Raw genomic sequence first — 19799 nt, 5'->3', positions numbered from 1 at the left:
GAGTCTGTCAAGGCGCCTAGGGTATGGTTAGCAGCATTCGCTCGTACTCTTGATAAGGTGTCCACTGTCGCAATGCTTTTGCCGGGAACGTGCGTTAGTGTTAAGTAGCACCTCATCAGACGCGTTCTGAATCTTTGGATGCGAGGCGGCATAGCGTCCAGATGATCACGACCGAGCAGCGGAAGTAGAGGCTTGTGATCTGTTTCGAACAAAAATTTCATACCTCTTAAAAATTTGTCGAAACACTCAGCTGCCCACGTAAGAGCTAACGCCTCCTTCTCTATTTGAGAGTATTTTTGTTCCGTCTTTGTCAATGATCTCGAGGCATAAGTAACCGGTCGTTCCCCGGATGGTTGGATCTGAAATAATACAGCACCAAGACCATATGACGAAGCATCAGCCGAGACTATTGTCTCGTAGAGAGGGTGGTACCTGGCGAAGCACCTGTCCAAGCTGATGGTTTCCTCGATTTTGCAGAACGCTTGTTCCTGTTGCAGTCCCCACGACCACTCAACTCATTGTCCTTGTACAGAAGGCTGCGTAGAAGCGCGCTCATGGACGCTGCATCTGGAAGAAACCTAGCAAGATGGTTCATCATTCTCAGAAGAGAGCGAACTTCTGTTACGTTCTGCGGCCTCGGAAATTCTTTGATGGCCCGCACTTTTTCAGGATGCGGCTGCACGCCACCACTGCCAAAAATCATGCCAAGGAACGATACTTCTTGCACTAAAAAACAGCATTTTTCCTTGTTCAGCGTCACTCCTTCCCGCTGTAGTCTTTCGAGCACCTTGTGTAAGCGAGAGTCGTGCTCTGCCTTATTTTCGCCGAACACAAGAATATCGTCCATGTAGTTCAAAACACCGTCTAATCCTCCCAAGACTTCCGTGCACTTCCTCTGAAAAACTTCTGGCGCTGAGGTTATACCAAATGGTAGTCTGCGATAGGAGTAACTGCCATACGGTGTTATACTTCTTGCCGTACTTCTTCACAGATAGGCAAATCTAGGCATTTGGAGTAAATCTATTTAAACAATTGCTTGAGTCAAAATAAAATGAAATGACATACTGCTCCCATGCTAACAGCACTTCTCCCTTGAGGATCATGTTGGCCTGTGAAGTCTGTTGAGTTTTGCGTGTTGATTCTAGACTTTCCACATTCCACAAAATATATTTTACACAAATGAATCTTTGAAACTAACGGCCCTGATAGTAACCAAATAAATAAATAAAGATTGGTTTGGTTTGGTTTGTGGGGTTTAACTTCCCAAAGCGACTCAGGCTATGAGACGCCGTAGTGGAGGACTCCGGAAATTTCGACCAGCTGAGGTTCTTTAACGTGCACTGACATCGCACAGCACATGGGCGCCTTGCTTTTCGCCTCCATCGAAGAGCCGCCGAGGCTGGGATCCGATCTCGCGTCCTTGGGAGCAGTAGACGAGCGCCGCAACCACTGCGCCACCCCAGCGGGGTAAATAAATAAAGAGGTGTCAGCTCTTTTTCTTAATGAATGATGTGTTGTATTCCAAATGCCTGCACCTGTCGAGCTGTGAAAGTAGTTTTCTATAATATACGCTTTGTTTCTTCACAGCTAGCTGACAAACCTCTGATGAAACATAAAGCAATCTCATCAAGATTAGTAAAACATACAATATTGCTATGACATAGAGCACACTTCCCCAAGATCTTGAAGCAGGTTTTAATGCCTCAAAAAAAAATGCTCGCATACAAACTTGCATACAAAAACTTTTTATGGAATAGCAAATATTGCAGCACGAACATTTCTTCCTTACTTTTGACTAGATATGTGGCAACTGCGAGTTGCAGCCTCTCCTTCCAACAAGGCTGGAGGCTGCTGTGAAGCCTCCAGCTTGCATCATAAATGCAAAGGTCACAGTAGCCTTTAGCCCTAAGCCGTGCTAGAGGAAAATTCTGAACCATGCGTTCAACCAAAACGGCAGTAGCAGTGGTTTGCTGCACACACACACACAAAAAGAAAGAATAGGTAAGACTGCATAGAAACTTGCCTTCCAGGCTAGCTGCTCACACAGTGACCCTCCCCCAATGCCACTGCAAAACACACACTCACTGTTCAAAAAGAAGGAAAGGCACCCGTGCCTCACCGCAACAGTTTGCAAACATGGTTTCACATCCGGCAATCGTTCGTTTAGTGACCTCTTCAGGAGCTCCATGATGGCAGCAACTCACGAAGGTGGCTCCTTCTTGAAGCACAGCGATTCTGGACGTTCGGTCTTTATGGGCAGAGCGTCCCGTTTAAGACCAATCAGCCGTTGCTGTCGCCGCACAAACTGGGCTTTCTCAAAATGGCGATAGCAGATGCGTGGACTTCGGGGCCGGTTGCGCTCATAGTTGATTGGCAGCCGCTCATCCCACGCAGACATGTGCTGCTCGTTCTCGGGCATGGCAAAGAGCCACAGGCCCTGCTTGTCGCTTGTGTCACCGGATGAACAGCCCTCAACACAGCAGTAGTAGTTCTCTCTGCCGGACGTTTGGCTGCAAAAGAAATAGCAAGCACGTTTCAAAGCTCATGACACACAATCCCCACTCCCACAGTGACGAAACAGCTGTAACATTCGTGGGATGGATAGACAAAGCCTGTATGCTCACACCAGACATGCTGGTAAGAAGGTTTTCCCCAGAAAATTTCGAGAGGTGGACATTTGAGAACTGGGGGAAGGAGGAAGCAGTGGTATAAAGTGAATAATGACAACACAGTAGATGTCTCAAAAAGAGAGAGAGAGAAAAAACAGCACAAATTGCTATGCAACTTTTCCTTTCAGACCCATCTTCAGAATATGGCACTACTCCAAGTCGTTGGCTTTCTTTACGCGTCAACGCCTTGCCTAAATGCGGGATGTTCAATGGCACTACACCATAATAAAAAATGGAACATTTTGAAAATGTAAATGTACTGCATATACACTGCATGAAAAGGAAAACGCAGCTTTTCAGAAGCAAACAACAACAACAAAATCAAGCAAAATAAAGCGGCGACCACACTGCAAATGCAGCAAACAGAAAAAAACAAGGGGAAAAAAAGTTTTTTTTTTTTTCTGAAAACATTGAAAAATATCAATTATGTTATATTAATCCAAATGTATAGCTGCACTGAAGAAGCAAAGAACCTTTTTTTCCTAGCTGTTTGCTTGCTGCTCGTGCATATGTTGCGCCACATTTACATAGTTGTAAAAGCACGTAAGTGAAACCTTTCGTGGTTCTAGAAGGTTCATATGTTTCAGGTGTGATTTCTTTTTCTAGCAAAATGGTACGTGTAGTTGAAGCTACCGTAATTTTCTAACTTTCGCATCTGCTGTATTTCCCACAGGAAAAAAATTCGGTTGAAAGCAAGTTTTTAGGTTGTTAGAAACCAGTATGCAATGGGTAAGCAAGCATTTTATTGTTAAGACACAAAACAGCGCATTTTATTATACCGCATTGATTTGAGTCCTAGAAACCATCAAAATTACTTTTCACAGAGCTGAATGCTGCCAAGAAGGATCGTCTTTTCGGAGCCATTGCAACCATTTCGACTGTGCCAGCTCTGGCGTTGCATCTATGTTTATGCATCCCCGAGTTTATTATTTATTGGTATTCACTGAGCGCATGTGCTCACAACACAAACACAAGCAATGAAAAGCAGGCACTCTTTGCTATCGAGACAGAATTTACCTGCATATCAAAGTTCATTATATATCAGAGGTGATTTTGCTGTTATTTGGCATGGTAACATGTCGTGCGCGCCCACTCGAGGCACGCTTCCGCTCCCTTTCTTTTTTCATAGCCATCAGCAGGATTCCCTGGCTTTGACGAACGATCTCTCAAACAAAACGTATTGTATGCACACATCGATTCTTATGAGGCAAAATTTAATTTTAAACATTTACAGTAAGTGGACTAAAGTCCGAAAATTACCATGTACCTTTTTTTTTTTTTCCAGGCAGTCATGTGGGAATAATGTCTGCTCACAGTTTTGCATTTTCTTCTGCCTGGTTTGTTTTAGTAATTTTACATTGACGTTCGATTGTGCTTTTTATATCCCAGTGCGTTCTCTGTGCTGTTTGAGGTTCATCTCATTTTTTCTCGCACCAAACATGGCCAAATGTACAGGCTACATTTCTGCATGTTCCTATTGTGTTTTTATTCACAGTTACTCTTACTTGTCTTTCTTTAATATTTTTATATTTTAATACAGAGCTAATACAATATATTTTAATACAGAGCTCAAAGTTTACACATTTCTTCCAGATCAGCCATGCAGATATAAGTATTGGACATAATTTCAGCATTCGTAAGCTATATTCTGGTTATTTGATGTCAATGGTTCCTTTTTTTTTTTTACTTTGTAAAATCTTGGTAGTTCAAAGTGCATCACTTTTTCTCGAGTAAGCCGATTGAAAAAATGCACGGCCTTTTGCGCATGTTTGTTCTAGTCAATATGCATAAACTGTCAGTTATGTTCATCACATATTTTATTAAACCAATGACATGGCAAGGATTAATGGCGATTCCTTTATGGTCGTTTCTTCCTAGAATGTTGTAGATTGCGAGTTTCAGTTCCTTTTCTTTTCCATTTAGTTTGTATATATGCATTCAGATTTTACGTCATTTCTTAATGTGGCTGGGACGCGAAATTTTGAAACTATATAAGCATGTTAAGGATTTCTTCTGTAAGTAAGGTCACCCATAGCCAAGTACTGGACAGAAAATCTCATATATTTTAGATGAGTTCCAAGGCATCGTTAAATGCTCTTTCTCCCAATCAAGACCCATGCTGGCACTATAATTAATAAGTATCAATATGGAAATGATGTCAGTGAATACTAGTGATGTCACGGCACAGCAGCGTGACGCATGACATCGGCCAGCCACTGCATTGGAGGCCTGATCGGCAGGCAACCGCTGATGCACCGTCAACGGCGCACGAACGAAACCTTGCCGTTGAGACTACTACCTGACTAGCATCTATGTACTTTATTCGATATATAAATAAGCGAAACAAGAGATTTCATATGTTCACACTTCGACACTCGGGAGGAAAACGTTCAGCGGAAGAGAGAGAAAAGCAGCATTTTGGCACACTGAAATCTTTCCATAGATTAAGTATTTATCACAAAGCTTCTCACCTAAGCCTAAATTGTGCAATCAAGAGCAAACAAATATAGTGTTCTGCGACATTCTTAAGTGTACTTTATATTTACAAATCTGTCAATGTTAAGGAGTAGCACAAATGTTCAGGTTTTTTGGAGGCATCATAATTTAGTGGTTTTTCCCTATTTTCCATGCCTCGAGAAAAAAATGAGGAAAAATGCTTTTTTTTTTTTTTCAATCCTTCCGATTTTTCTTCTGAGCCCTCCCGTCTTTAGCCCTATGGCAGTGCTGAAAATGGTTCGCACCACAGCGATCGTATTTGACGAATATCCACAACACTGTTGTCTATACATTGAGACGTAAGCCAAGTGACGATAATTTTTCGTGGATTCGCAAGTCTTGTTTTGCACATGCTGCCAAAGAATTGCTCCAAAATCGCAAGTTCCACCGCAACCCTTTTCGCAGTGCAACACAGCAGCAGTGGTGCCTCATTACAAACGGCCCCATCGAGTTTTGAGGATGCTTCACTGCAAAGTCTAAGCCGTGCGGTGAAGCATCCTCAAACCGCTATGATTCTGCTGAACTTGTCGCTCTCAGAGTGGAGGAAGTACATGGATGCAAGAGAGGAAAATTCTAGAAGGCACTTTGGGCCACTAAAGTGTGATGGCGATGAGGTGAAAGTCATTATTCGCCGCGAGATCGACCTAGAGGTGGCGCCACCGTCACTCAGGTAGTGTGGATCGGCAGCCGGCGGCACTCGCAGAAACGCACGCTGCTTAGGTCTGCTTCCGAGTTTACAGCGGGTTTGTTGGCGATAAAAACGTGTCTTCTGCAGTATTTCTGCAATATTGCAGAAAAAAATCCAAGGATTTCGCCAATGCAGCAGAAGAGCGGATTTTAGGAAAACAAAGCACGCAACCACCAGTCTTCTAGATTTACTTTGCACGTTTCTTGCGCTGTACCGCGCTCACGGGCCTAATGCTTGGGCCTGCCTAATGACAGATTTGTTTTTCTTATCGACTTTTAAACAGTTTGCGCGTGTCTCATGTGAATGAGACCGGCGAATTTAGTGTCAAGCCCACGCAAATACAAGGTTCGTGCTCTGACCTGCAGTAATTTAGATTAAATCGAGAAAGCCTGGTTCATTATATCGTACTTGACTCGAATATTAAGCAGGTTAAATGTAGCATTGGCAGCGCACTGCATGGCGAGTTGCTTTAGACTGAGTGAACATCAACTCTGGCCCAGACAACCGCGCACAAGTATTCCCCCAAAATGAGATCACGCCGACACTATATAGGAAACCTCGCCGCACAGGAGAGCTGATTGTTCACGTGTACAGCGCTGAATGGATTGAATTTGCCGAGATGCTTTTTGCGACCACTGTCATAGAATGTGATAGTGTATTGCGCCACTAACTGTAAATGATTTCCTGAAACCGAGGAAAGTATAAGGGATTTCTGATGTGTGTCATGTTAATATATAACGGTAAATTAGTAGTGTAATTATTTTGTTTTGCAATGCGAATAAATTTCACCGTGTGAGAGAACTTTTACACACTTGAGAGAATTTACAATGATCAGTGATTAATTTTCAGTAACGTTAAAGTGCAAGCTACGAATTACTCGCTGCGAAGACATTGTTATAAACTGCGCATGGGCACTGTCATGTTCTGGGAAGCAATTTTACAGGCTGAAAATTTCTTTATCACTAATTATTTAGCAGTGACTAAATCTTATGCGAAGTAAAATCTTAGGGTTGCTTCCAAAACAGATGCCAGATATAAAACTATTCCGAAAGAAATGGAGGTCATCTTATCATGCGACTATAAAAATGTATTTATTCCCGAACTAAACACTGATATTTAAGCCCGCATGAAACTGTTTTACTCCCCTTGTCAGAAATGACGAGTTTTGTTGGAAGACAGCACTTGGACGAAAAGGGATTTTAATGATTATAATAGGCTACCAGTAAAGTACAGTGATCTAGGTTTATTATGTAACATTTAGGGTAACAATTAGGTGCAGGGAAAATGTTTTCCAAACATTCAAGCATTTCTCTAAAGCAAAATGTGCTCACTAAAACTTTTACAGATACACAGAAGCCTTCAACAACAACAACAACAAAAAAAAAATGCATATTGGCCGGGGTTTAACGCATGAAATTTAAGCGGCATCGGCTGTGACGGATGATTGCAGAGGCTGGTTTTGGTGTCGTTTTTTTTTTTTTTCCATTAATAAAGGTCCACGGAAACGGCCCCCAAGAAGACACTGATAAACGCGTTCAATGTGTAGAACGAATTCTTTTGAGCATTAAACCAAAGTATAACTCCTTAGAACAAAGCTAGTGATTTATTATTAATTTTTAAAAACAGCGTTTTTTGAAATTCGCGGGCACAGAGGATGTCGTTTGGCGGTGTCGCATGGAACTATTTCCCAGGACCGTGACGTCACGGGCATGTTGACTGGCAAGCAAGCCAGAAGCTGCCATTCGCTGCGGCCACTGCAGCCATGACGTCACGGACAAACTTCCGGTAGCTGCGAAAGTCGTCTGCTCGTGCGCTGCCAACGCCTCCTGTTGGCGCTGCTCGAACTCTGTGCGGGCTGTTACAGCTCGCCGCCCTTAACCGTTAGGTGGCCATTGCCCATTAAGTGCAACCGAAGCGACGCAGGGATCGGCAGAACGAAGCTTCATTTACAAATATCTTATTTATATAACGTGGTTTCAGGAGTATCGGAGTGTCGTCCGACGAGGCGTCAACAGCACGGTCAAGCACCGCACGATGGCAGCACCTCCTTGACAGCCGTAAACGTCGCCGCTGTGGCCCCTCCTCCCGCATACCGTTCGCGATCGACACGGCGGATCGTTAGCACCGATGTCCGAAATAAAGCGTGCTAAAATTTGTTGGCGTCTGGAATATTGAGCCGAATATCAAGTATGAAGCCCTCGTGAGGATCGCTGACCAGCAGCAAATTGCTGGTAAGAACGATAGCCGTGATAGTTTCTGTTCAAGCCAGCTGCCGCTGGTGCATTTCGGCTGATCCGATCTGCTCGTACTAGCTCTGCAATTAATGCGTCGGCAGAGTTAATCCTATAATTATTTTACTATGGCAGGATAGGAATCGCTATAAGGCAGTTTCATAAGTAGACGATTTACGACAGTGTTGATCATGTTCCAAAGCGTCGACCGCCGCGGCTTCGAAGCGAAACAATAGGCCTAGCGACGACTAGGGACCACGACCTACTGTGCTAGGGACGGTCACGCACGGCGCCGGCGTTCGCCGCGCTCGCACGTTCCACCCCCGCGGTAATTGTGTAACGTACCTCAGCCTGCTCGCGGCATCCCGTGCTGCAAGCGTTGCAAACTCGTGTACTTTCATAGCTAAGGCCGCGTATTTTTTGGCGTTCTGCTCAGCAACAAGCCGTTCAAACGATACTGTAGGCACGACAAGGCTTCAGTACGCAGTCGCTGCGCTGTCGGCCGTAATCGAAGACGTCGGGCGGCACCATATTCTATACATCGATCTTTAAACGTGATACAGTGGGCAAATGAATAACTTTGTGAAGCAGACCCGCTCGTACGTTTCGGGCGCGGACGAGTAGCTTCCGTCAATTCAGACGCCGTCATAACCTCAGTTAACGACGCAAACCGAGGTCGTCAAGCTCGGTTTGCGGTAACCGCGGTTAGTGGTGCAACCATGGTTTGGTCCGCCGTGTCATAGGATAACCACGGGTTCGCGGTTACACTAACCGTCGCTGCGCGACCTGGCGAACTCCTCAGGCGTGTGCAAGCGAGGACGGGTTGGCGCGAGTACGCCACCAGCGAGCGAGCGCGCGGCAACCGGAAGTTCGTCGAAGTGACGTATGTCTGGGCGGAGCTTTGAACTTGCTTGTATTCTTTGTTTTTTTATGGCTCCCTTCGGCGTACGAGTTGAGAGGGAAAATTGGAAGGGTCATTTTTTAATCGCCGATATCTCTGGTGTTGCAGAAGCTAGATCGAAAATTTTTGCGGGAGAATGATGGGTGGTTCAATAACTATCAGTGTTATGGCGTTGTTTACTCTTCTTTGTGACCCCTTTCAGTGGACCTTTAACACCACATTTACCATGTGGGATTGTTTATTGTGCAGTCAAATCCCACAGCAGGGGAACGTCTTTCGAAACGGTTGTGATTGAATCCCCCGTTCTCGAAATCAGCAGTCGAGCGCCCTTACTATTGAGACACCGCAACAGAGGTTTAAAAGCAAAAAAAAAAAAAAAGTACTCACACAACTCTATTGTGCATACAGACGGCATAGTAGGCATAGAGTGGTCTGTTCAAACTGCATTCTGCTATATGAAGCAGTCTACGGTGGCATATGTTTTAGTAGCTGCGGTATTCCAAACAGAAACGGGAATATGAGATTTCTGAGCGTTTGCATTAACTTTTATTGACGGCAACGATGTGCTTCTTTGACACGGCGGTAACGACAGTACCACTTCTTTTGAAACATTGCATGTCAAAGGATCTCAAGCGCCGAAGACCACTACAAGACCGCGATGGATGATGTCCTTATCCAAGCATGACATGCTCGATACGGACAAGTATTTTTTTTTTTTAATGAAGCGTGGGGTTATAGACTGCTCATATTTATTTTGCAAGAGGCATATAGGTAAGCAAAAGTTCACAGGAACTGCGAAAGAAACAAAAACACTCCTGTACACGCCGCATGCGCGCGCGTAAATCACTGCGCGAAAACGCATCCACACTGAGTAGGTTTCGCCGCTGAGCCGCAAGGTGGCGACTCTGCTCGATCTCGAGGCCAATAGCATGGTGGATCATAGCCCTCCACTCTCCCTCTCTTCTTTCGCTCCCACCTTCCTCCTTCCTTTACAGCGTGGTACATGTGTCCGCGGAGAATTGTGACATATACTGAGTCTTTCCTATTCTGTAAATCAATTTCAAACGCCGCTAATGCCTGCTGTACTAATGCCTCCTAGACATCTGGGTCTGCTTCTGTTTTCTGTGTGGTGCAGTGTTCGAGGAAGCGGCAAATGAAAGGTGCCACACCACACAGCAAACAGAAGCAGACCCAAATGTATAGGAGGCATTAGTACAGCAGGCGCCTTTCATTTGCTGCTTCCTCGAACACCACACCGACGCCTGGCGGGATCAGCTTCGTATATGCATGAATCACCTGCTGATGTCATGTCGTGACGGTACATCACGCGCCCCTTGTCGAACACAATCAGCACTTCCCTGAACGCAGCAAAGTTCACCAGTGTTCTATAATTCGTTTACAGGAAAGGAAAGGCGCAGTATCTGTCATCCCGCCATCATCCTCATGGTAGACAAGGGGAATTACAATCTGCGTTTCATGATCCGGGGCCTGGCATAGTTGGTAAAGCGCTGGGCTGGGGATCCAAGGGGCGTAGGTTCAATTCCCGGTGGAAACAAGGTTTATTAATTTATTTTTAACTCTCGCTCTCGAATGCGTGACACCTCTGCTGACAACCTGCTGTCGACAATGATGAGATAATAAAGGCTTTCACCTTAATACAAGCAGCTGTTATCAAGGCTTGACGACGTCACGGCCAGTGATGCGTGCTGCAGTGCCTGAAACCGCATGACTGGGCACATCATATTCACAGAAAGTTGTCGCTGAGTGTAGCAAACTAGAAGCCTGAGAGGCGGGCGCTGAAGCAACTGCTGCCTACCGTGGTGGTGAGGCTAATTCTAAGCATGGCAAACAAACCTGTGTGATCAAGGAACCCGTACATGTTCTGAAATATTTTTTCATGTTGACTTGGCCAGTGACTGTAATTCTTTTTATCAAACCTGTGTTTGTCCACAAATGGTGAATAAAAATAAGCAGTCTGAACTCCACATTACATTGCTTGACGAAATGAGTCAAAAGATCATCTTCACTGTCAGATTCCCTGTGAGTCAATCTGTGAAGGTTATGCACAGAAAAAGTTTGTGATTGCACCTTAGTAGCATCTTAAATTTGGGTTTCTCTTTCACAGTCAAGAGGAGGAAAGCAAAAAGGAAGTGTTGGAGAGGCCCTAAAGAGATGGTATTCCATGCAACCACAAGACAAGACAGACAAAGCCTTCTTAAGTTACATACTGTGCAGACGCTAACAAGCTTGGGTTGTGCAAATGGTTACAACCACCTACAGCAGAAAGGGAATTGCAGTGCACCCTCTGGAAAGGATATTCACTTACATTGGCTGGATGACTGCGGTGTCTTTGTCCCATACTGAATACCCATCCTTAATAGCCGCTATTGGTGGAGTTGGTGATGGCACATTGTGAGGAGCAAGGTATGGAGAAATGCTCCTGGGGTTGCCCCTTAGTCCTCTCGCTGACCCGTCTTCTGGCATATTGGGACTTGAAGACAATGCAGGGGATGGCTCAGCTGCGTTGCTTCCAGGGGTCATGGTCTCTGGCACGCTATGCACAGGGTTAGCTCTCTCTATTTTCGCTGGCGTACACTTCGGCAGTGATTTGGCAGAATTGGTCGCTTTGCTTCCAGGCACTGGGGTTGCAGGGGAGGTCGATGCGGGAGCCCAAGAACGCTTGCCAGCACGCTTTGGTATCTTGGCCTCTTTACTCCCAGGAGACTTTTTCACTGCTTTGCACCTTTTCTTCTTCGGCAGACATACGTCTGGTTCATCAACTTCTTCAGACGATGATGATGACATTAATGAGCTTTTGCGTCCCACTCGGCACAAAGATGATTTCAAAGAATGACGGGCTTTCATGAGCTTTTCACCGTCATAGTCTGGGTCATTATCTGAGCATTCTGTGTCACTGTTACACAACTCCCTCACCATTTCTGCAGAATATCTGCTTGCTGCAAAAAAAGAACATATATTTAATGCAAAAACATTGAAAAGCAGGCACACAGTCACTGCCAGCTGTAAAACCTCATAGTCAGGACAGAAATAAGGATTGATATAAACAGACTCCAATCCGCGGCCATGCTCGCGATCCACATAATATTCAAGTGTATGCTATGACGCACATAAACACACCAGGCGATCCACCACCTTCCCCTCTTCCCCCAGATCCGCTCCCCCGTCTCCAATTCTCAAGTTCTGCGCCACCGAACACGCGCTCTCAATCCTCCGTGTTCGCACCCTCTCCCCCGTAATCTTACTCGGCAGGAGGAAGTATCAGTGCGCCGGATTCGAGCAGGGGCGGCTCTGACCCCATCTGTACGACATCGTTGGCGTGATAAAAGATCTGCCAGTGACTGACAGTTGCCCTCACTGTGACACTGCACCTGAGAACTGTGATATGCGTCACTTGTTGTGGACATATCCAGCAACGGCTACTCATGAAGGTGGGCCTGCGGTGGAACCGCGATTGTGATTACGAGAAGTGGACAATGGACAATCACTACACCGTCAACCTCTGCAAATACCTAAGTGCCCTTCACTCCTTTTAACTTTCTATCTCCTGCATCCCTTCCCCCTTTCTCAGCTTATGCCTTGAGGCAAACTTTTGGAAAAAAAAAAAAAATTTAATTTTGAATTTTGCACCCTTCTCCATGGGCTAAAAGCCAGCTGCATGTCCTGGGTTTGAGCCAGTAACAAAGAGCAAACAAAAGCATGGCGGCACATCAGTTAAAATGGGGTGCAATCGGTTTCAGAGTTTCAATACTGTAATGACCTGAATGGTTACAAAATCATGCACCACTAATATGACACCAGTTATTTGAGAAACCTGGATTGTGGGGATGAGGGCCAAACATTTTTAGTTACCTAGTGCCTCATTAATATGCGATCTCTTCAATTAGCCAATACCAGAACTATACCAGAACTGCACTGTCCCAGGCAACTCTGGATCGGGTGCACTTGGTGCACTGAACAGATGTTTGCTAGTACTTGGCTTCGCAGAGAAAACAGCAATTGGCGAGACTGCTTTGCAGACATTGTGCGATAGACCAGAATGTTCTGTGAAAAAAGCCTTTTCCTCGATGAAAACACACACTCTTCATCGACAGGCAGGAACCTCATATAGCTTTTCAGTCACTCATTGAAGGCCATTCTTCACCCAACCTCCTAGCAAAGCAGACGACAGTCATGCAAAACAATCACTAGAGGAGTCCTGGTGGCCATATTATATTATTTAGTGCACTTTACACTCATTTTTCACACATTCCTGACATGATCACAGAGATAAACAACTAAAAGAGTTCTGCTCCTGGCACCATTATTTCCCAAGATTTTAATGTGAAATCCTAAGTGCGCATGCTGTAATAACTCCTCCATGCAATGCATCCGCAAGTGTGCAGGCTACCTGAGCACAACTAAATCCTCAAATCCTCGCAAACAAGGCATCACATCCTATAGACCATTTTACGACCCTCTGAGAAACCGGTTTGACTGCGCTGTTAAGGGGGGTATCGTCAACTCTTTCCTTTGCTACGGAAGCAGCCCAGCACCCCAGCGTGGCAGCTCCCTTCACCCTTCCGTAAAATTGTCTATAGCAAGACAAACAATGACCACAGAGAATATTTTCTTTGAGACTGACACCTCCATATTTTTCAGTACACTTGGAATGAAATAGGGGATACTTAAGCTTCGCCACTAAGTGTTAGACGCGAAAGTGTTTCACGCACACACTAAAGTAGTTTTCTCAATTCTCATCTTTATATTTTTAATATTTTCTCTTATGGCCTGCCAAGCGATGAATTCAGCGATAAGCTAGAACGCTGCCTCTTAAAACTTGATGCATCCCAGTGCGCATTCAGGGGAACACACTGTTTGCGTTCGATGCAACACCAGGGGGACTCCACCGTTAATTATGCAATAGCATTTCACACACACATGGAGGATGTTTTTCACTTTTCTTCTTTCTCAACTCTTTCTTTTTTTCTTTCTCAAAATCTCGACAATTACCCCCATATTGGGCAATAATTGGCATCGGTAGGAATAGCGCTTTACTAGTTCATACTATCGCATTAGTCAAGGTATGCACCGCCCCCAGCCGACACGATACGGCGCTGTTTGCCGCTCCGTGCAGAGAGCTGAGTGAGCAGCCATGCGGTAAGGACGTGGTTTGGAGGAGCTCCTGGAGACAGAGACCGTATTTCCTTTCTGTTCACTGTTCGTCAAGTGGGACATCGGAGCACCAAACGAATGAGTGATTTCAATTTTATTTACCAAGTTTAGTTCGAGACCGGCTTTGTATAAGCTTTTTTTTAACGCTCAGCCAAGCTTCTGCGAGTAGCAGGATGCAAAAAATGTTTCTAACGGGACGGAATTCATTTCAACTCTGGCATCGGCAGAACAATAGGATGGCGGGTAGAGCTGTAGCTTTTTTAGGGGTCCGAAAGCGCTCAGAAAGAGGGCTTAAAGGGAGCTTCTGGCACCTAAGGGCTGCACTGAAGAACCATGCAACCACAATGAGACTGAGACGAGTCCCTAGAAAAGATGGAGGAAGAAGAAGATTAAGGCCAACAATATCGCTTACATAAATATGCAGGAAGATCAGCAGTAAAGTGGATTGAAATAAAAGCAGCAGATAGAAGCAGAGTGCGATATATGGCTTTACAGAAACGCACCTAACGAATCTCGAAGAAGCTCCGCTTATCCCAGGTTACAGTGGGAAGGTTTTAAGAGACAGGGTGGAGAATGCCAAGGTGGTGGCGTAGGAGTGTTAATTAGACATGGAATTACTTGGCAGCGAGTAAACAAGAATGTGAGGAACGTGTATGGGTTAAATGCAACATGGCTGGCAAAGAAATACTGTTAGGAGTGGTGTACTTGTGGACAGGAAGCAACAGCAAGTCAAGAAACAAAGCTTTGATGAAATGTCTATCGGAAGGTATCGTATTTACTCGAATCTAGGCCGATAGTTTAAAAAAAAAAGATAAAACTTTGGGGTTTACTTAGATTCGAGGATTTTGTCTCGAGGTCTCATAAGGCCATTTCTTTAACCTACACCAGCTACACCAGTGTAGCAAATCTCCTATACCTACAATGAATTTTTGCTGCACTGGTGTAGGTGGTGTAGGTTACAAACCTATAATCATAAAATAGGGGAAAAAAAGTAGCACGTAGGTGGAGCCCCACAGAACACCAACAAAAGACAAGCCGTAGCAGACGCCGGCCAAAGCACACACGAGCACTGGCTGCCATTTTGGCCTTGTCTTCTTGTGTGCTCGCGTGGTACCCTGAGTGCGTTCCGGGAGTTTTTATATGTGTGGTTTTTTTCACCGACACCATGCCACCAAGCAGGTGGTGTCACTATAGCGTCGCCTTCAAGCGAAAAGTTATACTCTCTGCAGAAGACTCGTCAAATCTTTAAGCCGGGCGGGACTTCGGCGAGGATGAAAAGAATGTTCGCCGTTAGAGGAAGCAGCGTGATGAAATTTTTGCTTGCGCCGCAACGAGAAACACTTTCACAGGACCGAAGAAAGGCCGCCATCCTGAAGTGGAGTCAGCACTGGCTGAGTTCGTCAAGTTGCAGAAAGCAGCGGCACTTCCAGTGACCCCGGAAATGCTAAAAGCCAAAGCAAGAGAAGAACGACCACTATGGATGGCATGGCGCCATGCCATCCATAGTGGTCGTTCTTCAATTGCTGCGATTTCAATGCATTGTGTACCTGCAAACAAATTATTGTCTACTTTACAACCTTGCCTGAAGCCATTCTGCAGTTCTCCTAGTCCCTCCCCCTCCTCAGTTCACCCCAGTAATTGGTCTTTGATTGCCTGCATTGTTATTCTATACAATACCAATGTCACTGTTAATGGCCTACAAGGCTTGATGATCTTTTTCACCTTTTCCTTTGTATAGAAGGCTCATTCTGCTCTCTCGCCGGCTTGCTGGGATATCTTTATTCTTCAGTGCATCACTTAGAGCAGCATATAGGGTCATTTTTGTTTCTTTACCAAGCACTGTATTTAGTCTCATTGGCATTTCGGCCAAACCTGTCGCTGTATGCAAAGGCACCTTCTCCGCTCTTTCCCAATCCAATTTGTAAATGTACTTGTTCGCAGTTGTTCGCAGGGGATTACGATAATGTAAACCATGCTCTGATGTGGTAAATTATTGAAAAAGAAGGTATGGGCAAGAAAACGGTAAGTTTATTGAAAGAGATTTATAAAGTGAAGTGTCAGGCCTTGGATGGTGCAAAAAGAGTTGCGGTTAAAAGGAGACTTAGGCAGGGATATCCTTTATTACCACTTCTATTCATGGTTTACATGAGATGGATTGAATTAAAGCTAGAATTGAACAAATTGGGTTTTATAAATGTCATGGTAAAAGGGGGGGGGATTGGAAACTGGCTTGGAATCACATTAATAGGAGTTTAGAGTTAAAGCGTACAAGTATACCTTGGTATTTGCACAAATGATGGCATAGATTATTTGCGGGACCACAGAGAGAAAAAAAGCAAAAAGAAATGCTGCTGTCATGAAAAATCGTGGGCTCTGGGGCTATAACAAATATGAGGTTATTCGAGGAATCTGTAAAGCCACAATGGTACCAGGCTTGACATTTGCAAACACTATGCTGTGCTGGGATCTGCCACAACTTCGGTGCTTGAAATAAAGCAGAGGACAGTCGGCAGATTTGCAGACTACTAATGAGGCAGTGATATAGGATGGTCGACATTTGAAGCGCAGGAGGTGAAAAGTAAGGTGAACTATGAAAAACGGTTGGCGCAAATAAATGAGAGGAGCTGGGGGGCAAAGATTTTCAGGTACCTGTACCAGTGTAGTATTGATATGACATGGCTTGCAAATACAAATGTCATGGGAACGAAAACGATAGAAAAACCACCTTGAAACAAAAAGTAAAATCCTCAGAAAATTCCCATGGGCAAAAGAAAATGCTGGACAAACCGACAATGGAGATGGAGCATTATAGGGTGGTATGAGCAAAATTCAAAAAGAGACTTCTTTCAACAATTCCAGAGGTAAAGGTTTACTTTTTGAGGCTAGGGCTGGGTGCTTGAAAACGAAATATGACCGGCGAATATTTGAGAGCACAGATGGCATTGCTGCTGCTGCATGCAAAGCAGGGAAACGATTGAACGTGTAAGGCACTTCAAACTCCAGTGCACGACGTCGACGCAGAGATTCGAGAGGTACTGGGGTTTCAGGACATGCATGGAAGGTTAAATTATGAAGCGGTGTAAGCAAGAGTCGACTTGAGGATTGGTGGAAAAGGTCAAGGGAGCAGTGCTGGTCTGTGCAGAGGAAATAATTGATTAACCTAATATATATATATGGAACACAGTGTATCACGAGCTACGCGACACTTCTTGCCACCCAGTTAAAAACAGTATGCTAATAATTATCTACCTCTATCTGTCTGTGCCTCCTATATGATAATCCCTAATGAAGAATTTGAGCGCGATATATATACGGGCGCATAAGCTGTGCTCTAAGAACTGTTGTGTCAAGCGATGGAACAGTGCAAGAATCCATTCCAGAACAAATGTGACAGCTGTCCAATTGCGTTAAGTAACAAAGAGCCGCACAATTTCGTCTGGCGCTATTGTTTCCCGTCTCCGGTTAACGGCGAGGTAAACCTGACACAGTCGCAACAAGGTTCTGCGAATTCTATCTATTCCATGATGCTGCGACATGTGCACAGCCGAAGTCGGTTGTCAGTTCGCCCTGCTGTGTCCTATTTTTGAACTCCGTCGCCTGTTGTTGCAAAATCAAGCCACGCAATAATGACAAAAAATGTGAGCGAAGAGAACTAGTTGGTTAGAAATTTGCTGCCATACCTCGACGCCGGGCAGGCCTCGGTGAAGGCTTCTCGGGCGATGCAAGGATCTCAATCTTTTCTTCTTCCATGTTCAGGAAAACAAAATGCAGCTGAATCATCGGCTGAACAGACTTCACAAATGTGCGCTCTCGTGCGGAAAGTGTCTCGACGGTCACCGAGCTAACCAAGCCACTACACCTGCTACACCTTTCAAACTTCCACACCACGAGCCACACTATAGTGCCTAGGCACTATAGCCACACTTTACCCGCGCTATTCTGCGCGCACGCCATTGGATGGCTACGCTATTTATGAATAGACGAATGGGTTCGCATTTTATTTGAATAGGGCAGTAGCATGAAAGATGTTTTGTTTCCTTCCTCCATGGGTAGTATCAAGCGCGCCGGGCGACATACATTTCACAACATCCTGCAGGTCTCGGGAGCGGCTAAAACCATAGAGTCTTTGTATTAACTCTATGGCTAAAACCCATCGCGTTCTGTAAGCTGGGTTTACAAGAGCAAGAAAGGCCGCTAAAAAATAAGATGCACTATAATTACAGCCCAGTAACTATGCCGCGTTCTTTTAAAAGCTAAATTTTATTAACATAAGAACGTGAAAATTTCAGTTACAAACTATTATTGTTCGCTTGTCGTTGCGTTCAATATTAATTTGGTTTTTTCACCAATTCAAGTATGCACCAACTAGCCCAACAAGAAGCGGTGCTAATTTTTGATTTGGTCCCCTCCACTTTCTTAATATTTGAGGGAGAGAAGAATGTACTCGCTTTTTCACATTATTATTTTTTTTTTTTACATGGATGTCAATTTTTTTTTCGTCATATGTTTGGTGTCACATATTGTTTCGATGTATGCGAACGAACAAGTTTATTAGAACAGCTTGAAAGTGTTGCCCCAGCAACCGAAAACGGCCGTACTTATACAAAAAGAAATTTTGTTTTGGGCCCTTATTTTTTTATGCAATAATTTGGGAAGAACGAATAAACATCGGTTAACGTTCTTAAACGTTCTGAGAAAATCTGTGATAGTTCCCTTTTCGCGATCACGGCCGGTCTCGGGTAGTCTCGGGGCAGAGCGCGCGCTCTTTAGAAGCGCTCATCATCGAGACCGGCGTGTCGCGATATATCACTCCTAAAATATTCTTCACAAGAGAAAATTTTCTGCGTGGAATATATCGCTGTGTGCGCCTGCATATAGTATATGTGCATATGTATACTTATTTAACTGGCTTAATTATACCTAACTATGGCCAAGGGATTATATAAATATTACATGCCAATTTTGCTGACGTATTTGTTGTTAAATAAAATTAAATGCAATAAAAGAAAACTACTAGTCGGTCGGGCTTCATGTGGTCGCTGGAGCTTTTGAGCAGCAGGCGCCTCTGACTTTTTTTTTTTTTTTTGTCGCCTGAGAAGCTCTTCCTTTAGTTTAGTTCGATGAGAACTTTTGCGCAGCACGCAAAGAAAAAAAAAAAGGAAAGGCAGGTACAGTGCCTCCGTTTCATCCAACGCGTACACGTGTGGAGGTTTTTCTAGGCGCCGGTACAGGAAGCGATGCGCATGCTACACCGCACTGCCGGAATACATGGAGCGTTTTTGCCGCGTCAAGCTGGCGTTCTACGCCCGGCGGCGGAAAAAAAAGGGGGGCCGCCGCCGATCTGGCACTGATATGCGCGGCGTCCTCTCGAACCGGAAGCGGAAAACTGGCATTTCCGGTTTGAGCGGCCGCTGCTACAGTGCCGCTATAGTGCCTAGAATATTCTAGGCACTACATAGTGCCGCTGTCAACATGGCCGCCATGGCCAACGAGGGGTGCGCGGGGGCAGTTTGGTCGCAGAAACGTGATTATCGTAAAAATAAACGCTTAATCAAGCACGGAATGTCGCTTTTTTTGTGATTATACGACCTACTATACCGGATCGTAATGTGTTTGTTTTCTCCCTAAAGCAAAATTTGCAA

At 44.8% G+C, this 19799-nt stretch overlaps 1 protein-coding gene across 1 annotated transcript; it reads right to left on the bottom strand.

The window, feature by feature from the left end:
* Window positions 1-1680: 1680 nt before the first annotated feature.
* LOC146188027 (uncharacterized) lies at window positions 1681-18206 on the bottom strand. Its single transcript, XM_084603609.1, has 3 exons — window positions 17838-18206; window positions 11312-11942; window positions 1681-2510 (listed from the first exon to the last, which is right to left on the bottom strand). The coding sequence occupies exons 1-3, from the start codon at window positions 17935-17937 to the stop codon at window positions 2201-2203; spliced, it is 1041 nt and encodes a 346-aa protein (XP_084459735.1). The 5' UTR covers window positions 17938-18206; the 3' UTR covers window positions 1681-2200.
* Window positions 18207-19799: the final 1593 nt, after the last annotated feature.

The sequence above is a fragment of the Amblyomma maculatum genome, chromosome 5 (assembly GCF_055883805.1).
Source record: "Amblyomma maculatum isolate TAMU_Amacu chromosome 5, ASM5588380v1, whole genome shotgun sequence".
In the NCBI taxonomy this organism is placed as follows: domain Eukaryota; kingdom Metazoa; phylum Arthropoda; class Arachnida; order Ixodida; family Ixodidae; genus Amblyomma; species Amblyomma maculatum.
Note: the sequence above shows the minus strand (reverse complement) of the source record. Positions and strands in the feature narration are given on the sequence as shown.